Source organism: Pollicipes pollicipes, unplaced genomic scaffold (assembly GCF_011947565.3).
Source record: "Pollicipes pollicipes isolate AB1234 unplaced genomic scaffold, Ppol_2.1 Scaffold_5724;HRSCAF=6776_pilon_pilon_pilon, whole genome shotgun sequence".
Lineage (NCBI taxonomy): Eukaryota > Metazoa > Arthropoda > Thecostraca > Pollicipedomorpha > Pollicipedidae > Pollicipes > Pollicipes pollicipes.
Genome location: NW_023596746.1, coordinates 47554960 through 47575444, shown reverse-complemented (window position 1 = coordinate 47575444; position 20485 = coordinate 47554960). Strand labels below are relative to the sequence as shown.

At 60.2% G+C, this 20485-nt stretch overlaps 2 protein-coding genes across 2 annotated transcripts in view; one reads left to right on the top strand and one right to left on the bottom strand.

The window, feature by feature from the left end:
* LOC119103122 (armadillo repeat-containing protein 2) overlaps positions 1-13727 on the top strand; it is a 43315-nt gene extending 29588 nt beyond the window's left edge. Inside the window, exons 14-22 of the mRNA XM_037226574.1 lie at positions 5582-5750; positions 6464-6513; positions 6601-6628; positions 7397-7503; positions 8121-8233; positions 8921-9034; positions 9436-9568; positions 11896-12056; positions 13579-13727. Coding sequence (XP_037082469.1) covers positions 5582-5750; positions 6464-6513; positions 6601-6628; positions 7397-7503; positions 8121-8233; positions 8921-9034; positions 9436-9568; positions 11896-12056; positions 13579-13727 — 1024 coding nt within the window. The remainder of the gene's footprint in view (positions 1-5581; positions 5751-6463; positions 6514-6600; positions 6629-7396; positions 7504-8120; positions 8234-8920; positions 9035-9435; positions 9569-11895; positions 12057-13578) is intronic.
* Positions 13728-15596: 1869 nt separating this feature from the next.
* LOC119102503 (four and a half LIM domains protein 2) overlaps positions 15597-20485 on the bottom strand; it is a 35804-nt gene continuing 30915 nt past the window's right edge. The window contains exons 4-6 of the mRNA XM_037225878.1: positions 17328-17497; positions 16685-16871; positions 15597-16311 (exon numbers count right to left, since the gene is read on the bottom strand). Coding sequence (XP_037081773.1) covers positions 16154-16311; positions 16685-16871; positions 17328-17497 — 515 coding nt within the window. The 3' untranslated portion in view covers positions 15597-16153. The remainder of the gene's footprint in view (positions 16312-16684; positions 16872-17327; positions 17498-20485) is intronic.

Genomic DNA, 20485 nt, shown 5'->3' with positions numbered 1-20485 from the left:
GTGGTGGAGGAATACGGACAGCGTTATGATAAATTGCTTCGTTCCGGTGCTCGGACTGCTGGGGGCTGGGGTTGACGCCCACTATTTGGTCGCGTCCCTCGTCTGTGTGCGAACCGCCGGCCGCTAACTGCACTCTACGGATAATGGCTGAAGCGCCAGCGGGCGCGCCCAAACGGGCTTCCCGCCTAAGCGGGTAACTCCGCCTGACCTTTAACGCCCAGACCTGCCGGCAAACAGTGACACGCAGCGGGCGGCGGCGGCTGCTCGGCGGCGCCTGTTCCGTTGTGACCGCGGAGGCGGCTATTGACCGATCGGTTCGGCCGCCTGTCTGCGGTCCGCTGAAGCCGGCGTGCGCTCCCATCGGCGCAGGTCCTGGGGAACGCGCCAGCTGTGCGCTGCCAGGGACGCATGGACGACGGAACGGCCGTAGGCGGAGGGCCAGACGGGGGGCGCTGGCCGGGGGAAGGACATGGCAAGCTTCTAGGCGTCTGCTCCCCCCCCTCTCTCTCTCTCTCTCTCTCCCTCTCTCTCCCTCTCTCTCCTTCTCTTTTCTGCAGTTGGGTTTCGCTACCACTCCCGAAGTTTTCGTGATTGGTTCCTTGCCGTTCCGTAATCATCACGAGGAAGAAAGTCTAAGACACGGAGACGTCTGTTCAAAGCCTCACACGTCAGGCAATGGGGCTGTTTGTTCGTGCATAGTTTTTTATATGCCCATCCACCGCTGTCTTAAATGCCAATCCATCATTCATAATGTTTGTCCACCCATTACTTTTTTAAAGCCAACCGCTGTGTTTTGGTCCGAGTAATGTCATGTGAGTGGCAACCACAGCTCAATAGCTTCGAACCTACTCAGTGCGTTAGGCGGTACTGGCTTTTGCAGCTGCTGGACGGACTAGGCACGACTGGGGCAACACGCTCAATGTGTGAGGCGGTACTGGCTTTTGCGGCCGTTCGACGGCACGATTGGGGTAACACGCTCTTTGATCTTAACGGATCGAAGCGTCATATCGTTTCATGCAGGCTCTGAAGATAAAAAATTAGGAGCTGATAAGCCGTTTCGTCTTGGACATTCGGAGCTTCGATATTAAGTGTATATGGGGGCTGGTGGGGCCGGGCGCACCGCGCGCCTTTCTGACGCGTGGTCCATACACAGCTGGGGTGGCGGGAGGGTGGCGCCTCCGCAGGTCCTGCCGCCAGCCGCGCCGGGCCGGCCGGCCAGGCCCGGCTCCTGCCGTTGCGATGGGGATCAGCCGTGTGTTCCGCCGCCGTCGCTCAATAGCCGTGTGTCGGGCGCCCGATGGGCATGGCTGGTGCGCCGACCAGTATGGCCCGTGTGCGGCACAAACGGCGCGGCGGCCCGTCTGACCCTGGACACAAACGGCGCGGCGGTCCGTCTGACCCTGGGCATTCCTGACCCCCGGGAACTGACGGCCTCGCACAGGCTGTAGTGGAGCTGGTGGTGCTTGTACAGTGTGCAGTCGATGAGGGGAGCTGACGGCCCTATGGCTGGCCCAGTCACGAGCGTAGCCAGGTGGGGGGGGGGGGGGGGGAGGGGAGGGAGTGGGTCTTATCCTTCCTTAGTCAACAATTCGACACTAGGTGCTGGTCGATTTCGCGGGCATTCAGTCCAAATTTCGTGGGAGGTCGGAGAAATTTGGCATTTCTCCTGAGAAGGTTTTAGCTGTCTGTCTGCCTTCAGCACGGCCCAACCTGATACCGATAGCAGCCCCGCACAGTCCTGGCTTAGACTAACCATCTCTGGACAGTGTGGCCCGGTACAGCGTATGTACACGCCGGCTGTCAGAACCACGCCAAACGCCGCTTGGAACTTTCGTTAATTGCAATCGGTCAAAGTGGGCTAGGCAATTAAAATGTTATGGGTTAATCCGTCAGTTCCTCGAAATTGACGTGGACCTGGATCTCCGGCATTACCATATCACTTACCTAAACCCAGCGGTACACGAGCCGTTTTACTGTTGTGCTTCGGTTTTCCAACTTTGCGTACTGACTTGACGCCACTTGAAAACTAGCAAGCTGGGGTGGAGCTTTGTATTTTTCCAAAGAGGCCGCCCCCCCCCCCCCGCTCCAATGTCGACCCTCCTTCTCCCCAAATATCACGGCAACTCAGTGCTCAATGCGCTGAGGAAAGATCCTGGATAAAGTGGTCTGGCCTATGCCAGACTATTAGGAGAATAAAACCACCAAATTCTGCACAACTATTACGATGTTTGCGTGGTGTTACAGCGCGAGACAAGTTGTAAAAGTGGTAGTGTTTGAAATAGTGCGATTGTATTGTTTTGGTTGAGATATTTTTCATTGGAATTAGAACCCGTGGGCAGATAACCCAGAACCCAATCAGTCTGATGTCGGCTAAAAATAAATCTGCCTAGCATTCTGATAAACATGTGGTACGTAATGAACACAAATTATCGCGTTTGACATTGCCACGTAATTTGTATTCGTGTTTGACCTTACAAATATATTACCGGCAGGCATGTGTCTGGCTTCTACTGTTGATTTCTGGCACCCTGTTCCCCTCGACAAAACGAGGCCCTGGGTCCCTCGTTTCGGCTGGTTCTTTCATTGCCACCAGATTACCACTTTCATTACCACTTTCATTTCATTACCACATTTCATTACCATTACCATTTCATTACACCGTGGTTCTTGGGATTACACGGGTTATTTTGCAAACGCCAAGCTTTGGCTCCTGGTTCTCGCTGATTGTTGCTAAACTCAACATACGATTATAAAGCAGGCCGTTGGTGGTGGGCAGCGCCAGGAGCGGGGCCGCATCTCAAGGCCGGGATTTCTCGCCGCGTAGGATGAGCCGGACGGTCACGTCGTCCGGCGCCATGACCAGCGCCAGGAACGTGAAGCCGAGCGGACGACATTCTGTGACGTACGGACACCCGTAGCTCGGCCCGTAGCCGCGGACAGGCGTGACGGCCCCGGGATTGTAACGCCGTTAACGAGTGGGACGACGCCCACCTGCGGGCGCAAGGCCAAGCAGGTCCGGAGCCAGCAGCATGCCACTGCTGGTGTCACACGGGCTGGTGCTCACGCCCGGTGAACAGCTCTGTCAGTTTATGATATTCAGTATATTGAAAATGATATACTTCCAAGATGGGTTGAGTGGTGTTCGGTCGTTTTTCATACTCTACCACATCCCATGACACCTATCACCCAACCAAGATGATGCTTGACACCAGACAGTGCACAGATCACTGACACAGCCATACTTCCCATAGCAATCCCTTAAATAACGGCCAAGAAACATCACCTCATTGTTAAACTCATCTGAGTCAACACTTATCAGCATATGATGGCAGATTCCCGATGCCGACGCCCACTATGGTTTCAAATCCCAAGCCTTACCTCGATAATTTTGATTGGGACTGTCATAGAACAGCGTCACATCACTGTGTCAAATAAGCCGTTGAAGCCAAATGAGCACCTCCAATAAACATAAACGGCATGGAACTTGACAGCTGGGTTTCATTCATTCTTGCCAGTGCCAACTCTGAGGTAATCCGAAATTCTACGCTTGAAATCAGTCGGATATCTCTTGCAACACCGGAATTTCGCGCACTACCGACCGAGGCAAGAACAGCGCTCAGTACGAGCTTTTTCCCGATGCCGCGGGGTTAACCACCACGGCAGCCGAGGTTTCACGGGGCTGAAGCTGTGACGACACCGATTCCTCTGACTAGTTATAGCCTTAGATTGACGTCCGAATTCACAGCAGGGGTTTAGAAACAGCGACACTTTTTGTCATGCTTTAGATACTGAGAACACCTAACTGCGCACGTCTGTACTTATGGTACACTTCTATCCTTCAAATAAGATTGGCTGAAGTGGCACGCCCACGATTGCGCCCGGGAGGTGCCAGGAAGCAGACCCCCCCCCCCCACCCTCTGCGTGTCAACATTCAGCATTCAACATCCTTCATCGTTTCCCTATAGCTCATCCACGAAAACTGGAATCCATCACACGCGCAGACGCCCCCACGCACCACGTGCGGAAAGGATGACGCTCCAAGCTCAGTTGAAAATTCGGGAGAAAAGGTTGACGGTCTCTTCGTTGACGGGGGGAAATATATTACAGGTGAATGATCCAGTTCATTATTTTCCACATAATTTGGTTCACTGTTTCGTTTGTTCAGCGTTTATCCGTTAACGAAACATTCAAAGGGTTCATTGACCGATGCTCGGTTGGGCGGACTCGGACCCACCTTTGGCAGTCAGTCAGCCATGGGCTTGTGCACAGTGCTGTTTTCTGGGCTATGGCAGTCGCGAGACCTCCCTGTTGTAATAAAGCCGAACCCCGCTGGGCTTTTGCTTGGCAATTAACTGGGCGTTTTAGAGACCTTTGACATGGTGGCTGTGCTAGCCTGTATTGAGGACAGCCTGGGGTTGCAGCAGCGATTGAAGCCCACGGTGTTATTGTGCTTCAGCGTCGCATGGGCCTAACTCAGTGGGCGCTTTTCACGACGGTAATGTTGTTTAGACCAGGCTATTCAGTCTGAATACTGGCGAGACGGAACACGACTTATGGCTATCTGACTTACGAAGCTGCGTCACAACTTACCGCTGAACCAGGTAAACAGTCTCGCCAGTTCGACTAATACACGAGCGGATGTTTTATGACTTAGTCTTGTTCCACTCCCAACTGCATGTAGATGATGCACAGAGCTGAGCTCCTTCTCATGTTTGCGGGTACTAGCCGCAAGTTGGCGAGATTGTGGCGCGGCGTCTCCGCCCGCTGATCAGAGCGTTGACAGAGCTGCCGGCCCAGCTCGTCTGTAATGGAGCGTTGACAGAGCTGCCGGCCCAGCTCGTCTGTAACGGAGCGCTCGTTGTCGGCCGCCGCTGCGCAGTATCTGGGCCGTCGCGTGGCGGCGCCGGTGTCCTGCACTCTCGGCCCCACGCGACAAGTGGGGCCGCTCGAGAGCGCTCGGCTCGGCCCACCGACATGCCGACGGCCCTGCAGCTCGCCGCGACCCGGTCGAGATAACGACAGCATACGGCATATGCTCGTCACAGCTGAGCTGTGGTAATGGTGCGTGGTCCTGCATAGACACGCTCAGGCTAACGTCTCTGCGTCGCTACGGCGATTGGCGTTTGGCATCGGTGATTAGCCGTAGGAGGACCGGCCGTTTGGCGTCGGTGATTGGCCGTAGGAGGATCGGCTTTTTGGCGTCGGTGATTGGCCGTAGGATGATTGGCCGTTTGGCATCGGGGCTCTCATGTCGTCATGTGGCGTGACGTCAACTCGTTATAACGCCAGGCGCGTGGTGCTTCCCCGCGCCCTGTTATCTTGCTGTCGCGCGTGCCCCGGCAGGGGCAGGGGTGCCACCCCCACCGTCCCTGGCATCACCAAAGGCAGGTGGTCACACCAGAGTCAGAGTCGAGTGAGTCGCCGCGCTTGCTACAAAGAAGAAGAGAAAATAACTCAACAGGAGCGAGCGATACCGTAAACTCATGGTTCCGCCGCACGCCCGCACGTCATGGTGCCCACGGCCTCGGTCGGCGCGAGCGTGACGTGAGGCGCCCGCCTGACCGGCGCCTGTTGGCTGCAGCATCATCTCGACGCACGACGCGTGCTGCGAGCAGCTGGTCAGCAGCGACCTCAGCTTCCGCGCCTGCATCAAGGTGCTCAAGAAGTACCCCGGCGCCAACGCCATCGTGGTGCGCCTCGGCTACGCGCTCGGCAACCTCATGGCCCGCTCCGAGCCGGCCCGGGTCAAGGTGAGGTCAAGGTCGTGGGGGTTTGCTGGTGCTGGCGGCGGCCGAGGTCAGGGCGGCGGCGCCTGAGCTGGTGGAGGTCGGGTGGGACCACTGTCAGGGGTGCTGCGATCTGAGCAGGCCGCGGAGGTTTGGCGCCACGACCGGTCTGATGTGCCAGGTCGTGTTTGGGTTGGTGGTCGGACGGGACTGGGTCTGAGTGGGCTGTGTGGGACCCTATCAGCGCTGTGAGCCATGCAGCCATCGGTGGAGTACTCTGCTCGCCTGCTGCGGCGCTGTCACATTTCGAGCGCCCTCAGGTACCCAGACGCTCTGCGGGTCGATGAGGCCCAGATTGATTCAGCCTGATATGTCATAGCCTTTGGAGTTGGACCGCTGGTATGGGAGACTCAATGATATCAATCAGCGATTTGTAGATAAAATGGGGCTTTTGACCTTCACTTCAATATTCCACATTCATCCATGTTCAACATGCAATCACATTTCGATATCTGACGTCTGATAGCGTTCGGTAGCGCACCGTTACACCGCCTGCCTTCAGGACGTATGCGGAAATATTTATGACTCGGAGCAGGCGCCAGCGCTGCCCGAGCAAACCAGCCACATTCCAATCCCCGATCCCGTTTGCCCGACGTCTGCCCGCCAACTTTTCTCCGCCGGCTGTGAGACCGGCGACCGAGTCCGCGTCCTGACGGCGCCGCGCTGGCCGCCGGCAGTTCTTCAAGGAGGCCGACGCCCTGGACACGCTGCTGCACCTGCTGGAGCTGTACTCGCGGCAGACGGCCGCAGCCCGGCCGCCGGAGCAGGCCGAGCCGGCGGCCGACGGCGCGCCGCCCGACCCCGGCGCGCTCAGCGGCACGCCGGAGGACGTCATCGTCAAGGTCTGGATGTCTGGGTCTGATGTCTGGGACCGGCGGGGTACGGGGCTGGTGGTGGTGTCACCGGCGGCGCCCCAGGAGACGTCATCGCCAAGGCGCGGCTGGCACGGTGGAGGGGCCAACGGATTCCCTCACCGTGCGGACTGTTGTGCGTGGAAACCTGAAGACCTTGAAATGCACTGCCGTGTTTTTGTGGTCTGCGTGTCGTTCGCTAGCAAAGTGAGGCGGTGTTTTTCACGCCAAGTGCGATGGCCAGGCGAAATCGATTCAGCCCAACGTAATTGGGAACCAGACCTTGCTTCGAGTCAAATTTACTTATCAAATCGCGACTTGAATCAGCTGATGATTCAAGCACGTTGGCAAGGTTGGTTCTGACCTTTGAATAAGACAAAACGCCATGTTTTCGGGAATCGAACTGGAGTGACTCAAATGCAATCAGACATCGCCAGTACAAGACCACGTAGCAACCACTTGGCCGTAACTTCAGAAACTGGCCATGCCATCCAAGGAACCTGTAGACTGCTAATAGAACGGGCGGAATTATATGTATTGCACTCATTTTGGGGGGAGGGGGAGGAGATGGTGAATCGGTGCAGCCGAACCCGATGCGACTTGAATGGCGAATGTTTAGTACTCAGGCACATAGTTACCGGATAAACCTCAGCAAAGCAAAGCCTATACCGCTCTCAAAGTAAGCCCAGTGTGCGGCGACCGCAGCCTGACTCGGGCCGCTGGCGCGGCTCCGCGCGGTAATGGCGGCCGATGTTTCAGCTGGTGCGTGTGGTGGCCAACATGGTGATCAACGAGGAGGTGGGGTCGGTGGTGTCCGGCTCGGCCGCGTGCCTCAGCGTGCTGCTCGGCGTCCTCCGCACACATAGGTCAGCCGGCAGGCGGTGGCCTCGGATAGCACGCAGCTGGTGACCTCAGACAGCCAGCAGCCGGTGACCTCAGACGGTCAGCAGCCGGTGACATCAGCCGGCAACCAGTGACCTCAGACAGCCAGCAACCGGTGACCTCAGACGGCCAGCAGCCGGTGACATCAGACAGACAGCAGCCGGTGACCTCAGACGGCCAGAAACCAGTGACCTCAGACAGACAGCAGCCGGTGACCTCAGACGGCCAGCAACCGGTGACCTCAGACAGACAGCAACCGGTGACCTCAGACAGACAGCGCCCTCAGACCATGGAATGTCTTTCCGACATTATAACCGAGGCTTGGCTTTGACGGGGACCATTTGCAGGCCACCCGGCGAAGGGCTGGGCTGGTGATACATAGCGCGTCATTGTTACGTGTACAGCTCTCGTCAGTTAGCGAGATGGTCGTCTCAGGTTTAGCGGGAAACTTGAGGGAAATATGCGGGGAATTCGCGCTTGGATCTGTATTTCCGCTGCGACAAACCAGGCTGAGGTGAGACCTCACGCTCGCGAGAGTCTTCGTGCCAGTGTGGAGTCGCGCGGTGACCTGACTGCCGCCCATCTCCACCGGCGCCGACAGTGTGGACGAGCACGAGGAGCTGGTGCTGTCGTCGCTCTCGATGCTCAACAACCTGACCTTCTACGCCACCGAGGAGAGCGTGGTGTTCGAACGCCAGGCCGAGGTCACGCACTGTGAGTGGGACTCAGCTGCGGGGGTTCCGCAGAAAGGCAGATCAGGGCCGGTGCCGGCGCCGGACCGCTCTGACCGGGGTCGGCGGAGGTGTCGGCAGGGTGAAGACGTCTCCGTCAGGCTGAGGAACAGCCATTGTCTCCAGCCTGTATGTAGCTAAGCCACTTCTACTAACCGTGCAATTTAGAAGAACGTTATACAGCTTTGATGCTCGAGCTGTACATATTTTGATGCATTTTAAATCAGTGTATATAATCATCGTGCTTGTGACGAGGCCCTGACAGTGTCGCGACAAGCAGGCAGCGCGCGGCAGTTGTAGCGACTGGTGGATGCACCCTCGCGCCACCTTTCTGGGTATGTGCGTGTTTGGTGTTCGAGGCATTGACGCTCCTGATACGCGCGTCCCGTGGAAGCACGTATCGCGTGCGACTCGGTGCCAGTTTGGCCGCCGCCAGCTATTTAGGGTTGTCGGGCGGCTGGTCCGGCCCAGATCGATCAGCAGGCGTCGCTGATCGATCGGCCGAACATCTCCACATATCGCACGCTCCCGGGCCGGGGCCAGTCAACCGCCTAGCTTATGCTATAGATATTGGAAATCGATAATCGACGCTGCATATTACCACCACGCTGAGGGGCTCTGTTCATTGCCAAGGTCGGCGGGGTCACCGCGTGTCCGTTCGCTTCTGCAGGCCTGTGCGGAATGCTGAGGCACGAGCACACCGAGTGTCAGATCGAGGTACTTCGAGTGTTTGGAAATCTCACCAGGTGGCCAGCCGTCAGGGAGGCTCTCGCCGACAGACAAGGTCAGGCGTGGGGACAAGCATAGGCCGTATTTTGCCCGGACGGAATCATGACCGGACACAGCTGGAGGCCTTCGATGGACGCAAAGGCGGTGGAGGGTCATGACGTCACGCGTGCGCCGCCACTCAAGGGCTGAACCGAGTGTCGTGTTCCGTCATGCGCTGCGAAACGCGCAGGCTGATGCGAGTCTCTTGTTTGGCACTTAAACTGATTGATTCCCGACCTCGTTGCGTGCTCCCTCACTGATTGGTGCGTGTTCCCGTCTGATGTGCTCTGATTGGTGCGAGACCACACCTTTTGTGGGTTGGTTAGACCCCGACCGTCGTGCTGTACGCTGATTGGTGACGCACGCGAACTGGCGCCCCTCGCTGTCCGCTGATTGGTGCGTGTCGGGTGTCGCCAGTGGTATCGCGGCTGGCCGGCCTGCTCGACTCGGACAACCGCGAGCTGGTGTACACCACCGTGGGCGTGCTGATCAACCTGATGACAGACCCCGGAAAGCGACAAGATTTTACCAGCTTCGGCGGCATCGACAAGTGAGGCTTGGCCGGACCAGGCTGGCCTTCAGAGCCACGTGGCGGCGCTGGCAGCGATGACCAACGACCATCCTCAGAGACCATTGTCAGCGCGACCGACATATGCACGACCGACATATGCAGAACGACACCCCCGAGACCATTGTCAGGGCAACCGACACATGCAGAACAACAGCCCCGAGACCATTGTCAGGGCAACCGACACATGCAGAACAACAGCCCCGAGACCATTGTCAGGGCAACCGACACATGCAGAACAACAGCCCCGAGACCATTGTCAGGGCAACCGACACATGCAGAACAACAGCCCCGAGACCATTGTCAGGGCAACCGACACATGCAGAACAACGGCCCCGAGACCATTGTCAGGGCAACCGACACATGCAGAACAACAGCCCCGAGACCATTGTCAGGGCAACCGACACATGCAGAACAACAGCCCCGAGACCATTGTCAGGGCAACCGACACATGCAGAACAACGGCCCCGAGACCATTGTCAGGGCAACCGACACATGCAGAACAACAGCCCCGAGACCATTGTCAGGGCAACCGACACATGCAGAACAACGGCCCCGAGACCATTGTCAGGGCAACCGACACATGCAGAACAACAGCCCCGAGACCATTGTCAGGGCAACCGACACATGCAGAACAACGGCCCCGAGACCATTGTCAGGGCAACCGACACATGCAGAACAACAGCCCCGAGACCATTGTCAGGGCAACCGACACATGCAGAACAACAGCCCCGAGACCATTGTCAGGGGGGCCGACATACTCAGGACTGCCTGTCCAAATTGTTGACGCGCTCGGACGGGGGTCAAATTGACCTCCCGAGGGGTTTTCCGGAATACTTTCCGAACAGAGCGGCCACGCCGCGCCAAATTTTGCATAACTGTAGACAATTGAATAGCAGATCGTGTGGTGTAAAGAAATTAGATGTAATTTGTAAGTTCGCTGACCTACGGCAGGTCAAAGTCGGCCCATGGATTCAGCGGTGAATTTCTAGGGAATCGTTTGATATGGTGGAACAACGGAGTGTTAAACGAAGCCAGACATCTCTGAGATACTTCCTTAGGCAGCACAACAAGTGAATGATCAAATTCCGTTGACGTAGGTCAGGTATGAAGGTCAAACTAAAGTCAAAACGAATCTGTTTTATTATTCTAGGGTTTGCTTTACGTGGCAGTTTCTGGTGCTTGTTTCGAATTGATTGATAGCAGGAATCGCATAAGACATGGTCTATGGACTTTTTAAAAGTCAGAATAGGTCACGGATCTAAAAAGACCCGGGTTAACATTTTGTTTTTAGGAACATACTGCCTAGCGTAATATTTGAAGCTCATTCAAATGCTAAACTCAAAGCAGTCTTTTCTGATTTGGGTTGCAATGATCTTCAAAAGGTCAAAAAGGTCACCGACCTTAAATGAGCACGTAACCTTTTGCTTAGAACAGGTATCTCGGTTATCCAGGTTCTGGGGACACTGGAGACCGACTTAGTGTTTGACCTTGCTTGGCCTTATTCGACCCTAAGGTCATGACGTAGGAACCCCGAACTTTAAGATATCGGGGAGGGGTCAAATTGACCCTCCCCCGACCGGAGGAAAGGGTATCCCACCGGCCACCTGGGCGCGTCTTAAGGCTTGGGGGGATTATCCAGGCGAATGACAGCTATCGCCGGGTGAGGAGTTGTGTGATTCTGTTAGGCGAACATCATTTGGGTTTGGACCAGGAACACATCAATATCTACCTCGGGGTAGAAATGTGGCGTTGTGGTGACCTGCTCACTGATGCCCAGGCGTCCGTTCTCCTACACTGGGAGCACGGACATCGAACCACGTGGAGATGATTGTCAAAATCATAGGCACCGCGAGCGGCAAAATGGAAGCCCTCCCGAAATGTGTGTATGGGGTGGGAGCGCGTCGGCCATTTTCGGCCATTTCTTTCCAGTCAGCGCCCAGTGGGCTAATGATGACTTTTCTTTAGAATATTGGGAGGTTACAGCCCGTTCTCCTTGCCTAACCCCGTTTCCTCAGCTTACCGTGTTCGTGCTCTGTAACGGTGTAGTCTCGGGGATTTTGTAGCGGTTTTCGCGGAAGTGCCGCGTTTCTCCTCACCCATGACGCGCACGACACCGGCGGTGGGTCGGCACCTCACTACAGGGAGTGTGGCGCCGGTCCTGCCGGCCGCCCCAGAACTGGACCATACTGGCCGCCGGGCGTATGTGCGGCCGGTCCGTCGGCCGGCGCCGCCCGGTGCCGGCCGTGAGCGGCGTCCGGCGCACCGTACACACCCAGCTGACGGGTGCGCCCGCTGCTGCGCCGCAGGCTGGTGCTGGTGCTGGAGGACTTCGGCTACAGCGACTGGCAGCTGGCGGCGCTCGTCTGCAAGGTGCTGTGGAACCTGGGCGCCGACACGGACGACGTGGGCCAGGTCTTCTCCGAGCAGCAGGCCGACCAGCTGGCGGTCGTGCTGGACGAGTACCTCGGTGGGTGTCGCTATGGGCCCGACGCGGCCGTGCCTGGCGCTGGTCTGTCTGGTGATGTCCATGTGTGGGCCGGGGCGCCGCCGTGGGTGTCGCTATGGGCCCGACGCGGCCGTGCCTGGCGCTGGTCTGTCTGGTGATGTCCATGTGTGGGCCGGGGCGCCGCCGTGGGTGTCGGTGTCGGCCAGACGCGGCCGTGCCTGGCGCTGGTCTGTCTGGTGATGTCCATGTGTGGGCCGGGGCGCCGCCGTCGGTGTCGGTGTCGGCTGTCTGGGACCGGGCCGGGCCGTCTTGGTGGCTGGCGCACCCGTGGACGTGCTGCGTCTCGCTGCGTCTGGGTCTGTGTGGAGCGCTGCCGGACGCGGTGTTGCGGATGCGCCCGCGATTTCTGGGCGTCGAGTTGTCGGGTTGTCTGGTGACTGACAAGCAGCGCTTGATCGTGTCAGAATCGATGTGACCGGTGCTTCCGTACAAGTCCGCAGACCCAGCCCACAGGCGAAGCCATATGCCTGTCAATCTGTACATGCCGAACGGAACCTGTCTTGGGCTCTACTTCAACGTGTTACGTTTTGGCCTGGCCCAGTTTGGGCTGGCGTTCAAAGCGTTTCGTTGCGCCTGTGAACGGCATCGCTTTCTGCGCCTAGTACTGTATATTGCTGGTGATCTGGTACTTCATAGGCACTCATACCGCGCCGCTGCTGGGAGGTCCCAATTTGACACTCATACCGCGGTGCTGCTGGGAGGTCCCAATTTGACACTCATGCCGCGGTGCTGCTGGGAGGTCCCAATTTGACACTCATACCGCGGTGCTGCTGGGAGGTCCCAATTTGACACTCATACCGCGGTGCTGCTGGGAGGTCCCAATTTGACACTCATACCGCGGCGCTGCTGGGAGGTCCCAATTTGACACTCATACCGCGGTGCTGCTGGGAGGTCCCAATTTGACACTCATACCGCGGTGCTGCTGGTAGGTCCCAGTTTGGTACTCATACCGCGGCGCTGCTGGGAGGTCCCAATTTGACACTCATACCGCGGCGCTGCTAGGAGGTTCCAATTTGACACTCACACCGCGGTGCTGCTGGGAGGTCCCAATTTGGTACCGATACCGCTCCGCTGCTGGGAGGTCCCAAACTGATGACGGAAGGAGAATTAGCCGTGCGGAGTGGACAGCGCCGCTCCACACATGACTGGCGTAAACGTCCTTGATCCATATCTAGCTAAACACACACTTTGTCGTTCGCTTACTACCGTACCCCAGTCGCGATTCAGCGCGTTATCTGACCACAGCATGCGAGCATCAATACAGGCTCGTAGGAGCCATGGAGGTGGGCTTTGCCCGCAGGTGCCTGGCGCCGTGCCGACCCCACGGCTTGCGCCGGCGCCGGCCGCGGGTCAGCTCCGCCTGGCGCCGGGCGCGGACTGTGCTGAGACAAGGAGCGACCGGCCGCCGCCGGCGTGTGCCCGCCTGACTGTATGGAGCGTGTCCGCAGATGACGAGGTGTGTTCCCGGAGACGGGGCTCACAGCCGAGGAGCAGCAGATCGCCACCATGCTGCGGCCCCTCTGGGAGGAGTTCGCCGACGTGGCCGCCAGCCTCCTGGAGAAGCTGGACGAGTCGCTGGACGCCGCCGCCGCCGCCGCCGCTGCGCCCACTGAGCACACCAAGACCGCCTAGACGACTCCTCCGCCACCAGCGCCGGCGCCGGCCGCAGACAGCGAGTCCCTCCGGTCGGGAACAGCACCGCGAGGTATAGGCGGCGCCACCAGCGGTCGGTGCTCTGCTAGGGGACGCGGCTGGGCCCTGGGGCGCCAGTGGCGGTGACGCGGTCCACTCGTCTGCTGCCAGGCGTGGCTGCACAGCTGCGGTGGTCACGCAGCGGCTGCGTCCGAGCGCCGGCGGGCAAGGGCTGCAGTGTCAATTCTTTGGGCCATGCTTCGGCCTCGGCGGGCTGCGGCCCTGCGTCGGGTGACATGTCGCGATCACCGTCTCGCTGCTGTGCCCGTTACGTGGCCGGCGACTGATCCTTGTTCTGTTTTGTATTTTTGCGCTCCGAGCTGGTGGTACCCCGCGTCGGCCGTCTGTCCGCGACCGTCAGCGGCACCAGAGTGACGCCAGTGTCGTCTGGTGGGCGCCGCCGCCGCCGCCGCGCTCTCGCGACGCCTTTAGCGCCGATGATCGAACTCGGCTGCCTTCACCCGGTGCCGAGCCTGCTGTTCGCCTGCCTGGCGCCGCTCCTGACTGTGTCTGCGGCGTGTGACGCCGCTCCTGACTGACTGTGTCTGTCAGCCGTGTCGGTCTCCTTCACCGCGTGACGAGACTTGTTTGGCAGCCTCGGTGGTGGCGTGGAGCCTCACTGGCAGCTCCCCGCCGACCGTTGGACCGGACGTGCGCAGGGCAGAGGGTGCCGCACCTTGTGGAGCGGCCGCGGCGCGCCGCGCCCAGCCCGGTTCCCCGAGGGCGCGGGTGTCGGAGCCTGCCTCGCGGCGGCGTGTTTGACTGTGATGACGTGTGATCAGGGGTGACCTTTGCCGCGAGCGAGCGTGGCGCCGTACTGTGGAGGCTGCGGCACCGGCCGCCGGGTGCAGCTCTGTCCTGTCACGCACCGCTCGCTGTTGCTGTCGGGCCGAGACGTGGCCTCCGGCGCCCGCCCGCCGTTTGCCGCCCTCGGGCCGCCCAGCCGCCCGAGGGCGCGCAGTCCGGCGGACGCCGTGTTCAAACAGCCCCCCAGCTCGCGGCGCACTGGCGGCTCAGCCGTGCCGGCGGAGCGTGCGGCGGCGCTTGTAGCGCGGTGTCGAGCACGATGCGTGTACTGTGTGCCTGTCGGTGGTGCTGGGAAGCTGTGCACCTCTCTTGGTTCTCCCGACGTCCTGGTCGAAATTCTCCGCTGACACGTTTTCCTCGGAATAAAGGACACCGTCGGCAATGGTTAATCAAGCGTTTATTTCCTTCCACAAAGCGAAATATTAACAACAGCCAACATACATAAAAGATGGAGAAGTTCAAAAATAAAAAAAATACTACCCACATGACATTCGAGGGAGAGCTGTTGAACGAAACAAAGGAAACAAAAGAACAACAATCCAGAACAGGGCAAGAACAGAGAAAGAGCTAGCTACGGATCCTCGGTGGAATTTCGAATTTGCTCTGTCGCTGGTCGCTGCTGCGGACGGTCGGCGCCGGCCGCGCGCCGATGGCTGGTCTTGCCGGCTTCTCCCGCGTCTAGTCAAGACTCTGCATGGCACTAACGGGATATCGTTACTTCTATACGCTTGGGGCAACTGAAAGTTATATGTATGGGTGGGAAGGGCCTGGGTTAAGGTGGAAGGAAATATATACGTTCATCTCCCTTACCCATACATGTAGCCTTGAGACAGTAAGGCCCCCAAGTCCTAGCTGTAAGGCATTTTCGTGTGCCGCATTATTTTTCCTATGTACAGTCGAACAGCACTCGCTCGAAGAATTGCTACGCACGGAAAATAAATACATCATCTCAAGTCAGCATGATCCCTACGGGTAAAACGCAATCGAAGTGAAGCAGGGCCCGACTAGCAGTTGCAGTATATCACGCTCTCCCCCGGGCAGTGCCACGCCCGTGTTATCGTGTGCTCTCGCCGGGGCGCCCTCTGCACTACCGGGTTAATGAAGATCGGGTTAGTCAATCGTGTCGACACGGCGTGCCCTCATTCGATCCGCTTTACGACGGCGCGGTACCAGGTACCCACGTCCGCGTGTGCCTGTCTGTCTCCCTGCCTGTGTGCGTGTAACGTCCTGTCGTGTGATGCGTGTGACGTGTGAACGCGCGCTTCGGGCGCCATCTGCGGCGCCAGCGTTCGCGTGCCTGGGTTAATCTTCACGTCTAGCACCCCTATGTATAAAATTGCTCATGATATTGCACGCCTAACCATTCGCACCACGACGCATTCACACGCAAATGTCTACCAACACAAAATAGAGAGAAGTCGAAGCCAGACGGCCGGACCGCCGCCGCCGCCGTCGCCGCCCTGCTCTGCCCCGCCTGGCCGTTGCGCACGCTCATCCGTCCTCACGCGGCCGCTGCCGCTGCTTCAGCTTCCGCCTGCCGTCGACAGGTGGCGGCGCGCTCACATTAGTCGTTGCTTGGCGCAGTCCGGGCAGAGGATGTCCGAGGCGTCTGTGATGAAGCCCTTGCCCACCAGCGAGTTGCTGCAGGTGGCGCAGATGAAGCAGTCGTTGTGCCAGTGGCGGTCCTCGAACGAGATGAACCGCGTGCCGCCGATGCCTGCGCGGCGAGAACGGCGAGTTAGGGCTCGTGCCTATGCTGCGGCACCGCCGCGCACCCGCCCACCAATGGCACAGCGGCGCACCGTAGTCAGCGGCGGCTCCGGTTAGACACGGGGCAGCTACGTCGGTCACGAATACCGATCCACTGGCCACCGGCCGCACGTGAACTACACGCATCTGGATGCAGCACAATTTACCATGGCAATGCTAAGAAGTCTCGCGGTAACCCACATTGCTCTGAACGCAACGAACGTATCGCAGCACCACGACAGCCCAGCCCAGCCTGCCGCCGCCGCCTGAGCAGCCTGGCATCCCCTGTGAGGGCCAGTGGTCCCCGAGGTCCAGCGGGGCAGCGGCCGGACGCCGCTCACCGGTGATGGGCCGGGTGCACGCAGTGCAGCGCTTGGCGAACAGCTCGCCGAAGCAGTCGGCGCAGTAGGGCTTCTCGTCGCGGCTGGTGAACCGCTGGCCGGCCAGGCTGGTGTTGCAGTTGGTGCAGGTGAAGCACTCGCGGTGCCACGGCTGCTGCTTGTACGTCACGCCACCCGTGGTGATGATCTGGCGGCGGGAGGGACGGTGTCAGCGACGAGGCGAGAATGAGCCGGCGCGCCGGCAGACATCCGGACGGCGGCCCGGCACACATGTCAGCAACATACTGAATTTGGACGCAGACTAGTCGCATTGATGATGGTCACCTTAGAGCGTCGATAGCTAGCTGGCACAGCGCATATGGTAATTAGAGTGGGGCGACATACACAATAAATGCTGACAACACACAACACGGCAGAGCGGTCGAGGCCGCCCGTACACGCTGCATAGTGTGGGCTCCCGGCTGACAATCGGGCAGCTAATAAGTCCCGTTAAAAACAAAGCTTTCCCTCAGGGAACACAGTGGCAGAAAGCCCGAGGCGCTGGACGGGCCGAGAGCTCGTCCGGGGTCTCGCATCAGGTCCCCAGTGGGCGGACGCGCCGGGTGAGGCCGCGGGCGCCAGGCGGCCCGGCGCCGACGCCCACCTTGTCGCACTTGATGCAGCGCGTGGCGAACTTCTCCTCGTAGCAGCCGGTGCAGTAGATCTCCTGCTCACGCGGGATGAACGACTTGGTGCCGATCGGGGTCTGGCACACGCAGCAGGCGAAGCACTTCTCGTGCCACTGCCGGGTCTTATACTCCATCTTCTTCGTGCCTGAAGAGCAGGGCGGTACACGGTCAACGGCCGGAGGCGCGGAGTGACGAATCACGCCAAAGGACTACGTTCGGGACAAGACGGGGCTGGGGACGCCAGATCGCGTGGACTGGCTCGAGCTGATGAGATGGTGACGGGGCTCTGGTGTCGCATCGTGAGTTGCACGAGGCCAGCCGCCATCGGGCGTTGGAGCGACGAGTGTCCAGGGACAGACGTCCGGCACCCGACCGGTTCCATGCATCCCAATCGGACCCGGACGCGGTCAAACACCTAACAACAAAACACATAAAACACTGACAAACACCAGCGACCCCAACATCCGTTTTTGCGCGATGACATAACGAGCTGGCAATGCTGTCCGCTCAGCAGGCTCGCCGGCGTGCTCCTCGGTAAACACGGCGATGGCATACACGGCGCGCGCCATCGCCAAATCTCGGGCCGCACCGTCAACAGAGCCCGGCGGAGGCCGCGTCGGCTGATCGATGGCCCGCTCGCCGCCGCGCCGGCCCCGCTCGTAAACACGCCACCGTGACGTCGACAGGCCGTCGCGCGCGGCCCGCCGCCGCTGGCCGCCGCCGCGCGGCCGCTTCCGCGCTCCGGATGGCAAGCGGCATGCGAGCGTCGCTCCCGCCGCCGCTGGCCGCCGTCGCGTCACCGACCCCTGTCAGCGAGCGTCGCTCCCGACGCCGCTGGCCGCCGTCGCGTCACCGACCCCCGGGGCCCCTGGCGGCGAGCGTCGCTCCCGCCGCCACTGGCCGCCGTCGCGTCACCGACCCCCGGGGCCCCTGGCGGCGAGCGTCGCTCCCGCCGCCACTGGCCGCCGTCGCGTCACCGACCCCCGGGGCCCCTGGCGGCGAGCGGTGGCACCGAGGCAGGATCACGTGCGGGTGAGGCCACCGGGCTGCAGGTGCCGGCAGAGCTGACGAGGCCGCAGCGGCGCCGGCGAGACGGCCGGCGTCCGAGAAAAGCCCGGTTTACGCGGCGGGACGAGAGCCACCCGGCGGTGGCCAAACCTTGCAGCCACGGCGCGCTGGCGACCGACAGCGGGTGCTGCGTCAGGGCTCGCCCGGTGAACAAAGGGCCTGGACGGAGGAGCGGCGCAGGGGAGGGGAGCTCATTCCACCAACAATGGCCCGCCGGGCGAGCGGTCGAACAACCAACCGCGAGCTCGCCGCCAGTTCAAATAACGCCAGCTATTGTAGCGGTAGCTCCTCGCAGGCGCCGTTCGGCACGCCTCGATATAGACAGAGGGAGCCCCTGTGGATGCTTGAGGCAAATAACATGACGCGTGCCAGGCCATGCGATGACTGCCAATGACTGCTGGTAGGCGACAGGGAGCCCGGCCGACCGCTCCTCCCACCGCTGCGGCCAACCACGGCCCGTTCGTCTGCACCGCGGCGGACCAACCCACAGCCCGTGTTGTCGTCGGGGTCGTGTCGGCCGTCCCCGGTCGCTCTGTATGCAGCGCCGCCCGGCCCGCCCGTCCAGACGGCATCCCAGGGGCGGGCCGCTCTGGCATTCACCGGCCGCAGACGCCGATATGTAAAACGCGTCCACAATTGTTGTTCCGATCGGCACGGTCTGTTTTTGCAGCCGATGCCTCTGCGAGCTGTGGACGACCAGAAATAATCTCCAGCACCTCTAGGAGAGACGTTTATGCCGTACAGAACCCACTCAAAACATGCCGCCAGCGGTTTCGCTGTGTGAGCGGTTTAGGGGCAACCTTTCCTTTCTGTGAGCAGGACTCGTCCTGTTCTGGAAATGGCTTGGTAATTTTTCAACAGCTTTCGACGCGACGGCGAGAGGCATTCAGCTCACCGGTGGGCTGACAACGGAGCTTCCAATGCATTCATCCCCAGGGGAACCAACCGCCGACAACACGCATTTCGGGGAGAGAGAGAAACGGCAACCTTCACCCGCGACGAACGCGTGCTGTGGTTTTACGCGCGTATCTCGCCGACGTCCGGATAAACGTCGGATCCGAGTAAAGGTCGGATCGCTCGTGCTCCGACCAGCGTGGCTGTTCCACCAAGCTCGTGTTGCGCCGCGGCCCGCGACTGCAGCTGCGCCACGACACGGCACCGCGCCGCGCCAGACTCTGAACAAACGACTGCGCCCGCCTGTGTGCGGCGCTTCAATCAGTGCCCGCCCTGAGCAAACCGGCGCCGGAGCGTTCCAATCAGGAGCCCGCAGGCGACCGGCCCGAATCGATCGAACTGCCGCAGCCAAACACGGTGGGTGACGATATGAACAGCACGAGGGAGGTCGGCCGGTCAGATCACAGGAGCGGACCGCCGTCAAGGGGAACGCGCGCCGCCTGCTGAGCCGGCGTGGCGGACCGCGGCCTGGAAGGAGAGCGGAGGTGCGGTCCTGACGCGCTCCGAGCCTGACCTGTCGCGGTCGGCCAGGTCGCACCCTGGCCTCCGCTCAGATGCGGCGGGCCAGTATCACAAGCCGGCGGTAAGCGCCGCTTGAATGTTGACTCTTCCGTCAGACACATCACGAGCGTGACGACCAGCACTTCATCCGGCCGACCTCGCCGTCACAGAGCGGCGGGCCGCGCCGCCGGGGGGCGTTTGTCCTCTCCACCCCTCGCTGGCCCCACCGAGCCTGTGCCAAATCGACACCGGCCACCAGTTCGCGGCCGACACTTCCCCTCCCCTGCACGCGCCGTCTGGCCTCCGGATCACGGCAGGATCCCGCACCGCCCGACGCCCGCCATCACTCGCGGGTGATCGTGAGTCGCAGCCACCCAGACCCCGGCGGGCATCAGACCCAGCAGACGGATCACGCTTCAGGTGTGGCGATCACCACCAAGACAAGGCAGTCACGGCAGCGAGGCCGTGACACAGACACGTGACGGGGGAAGCCTAGGAGAGATGCAGTGCTACCGATGGCGACATAGAGCTCTGCGAGCAAGTCCCGAGTCATGCAGCCCCGCTAGTCTGCGGTGTTGGGAGGGGATGGCGCTCGCGGGCAGACCGGCTG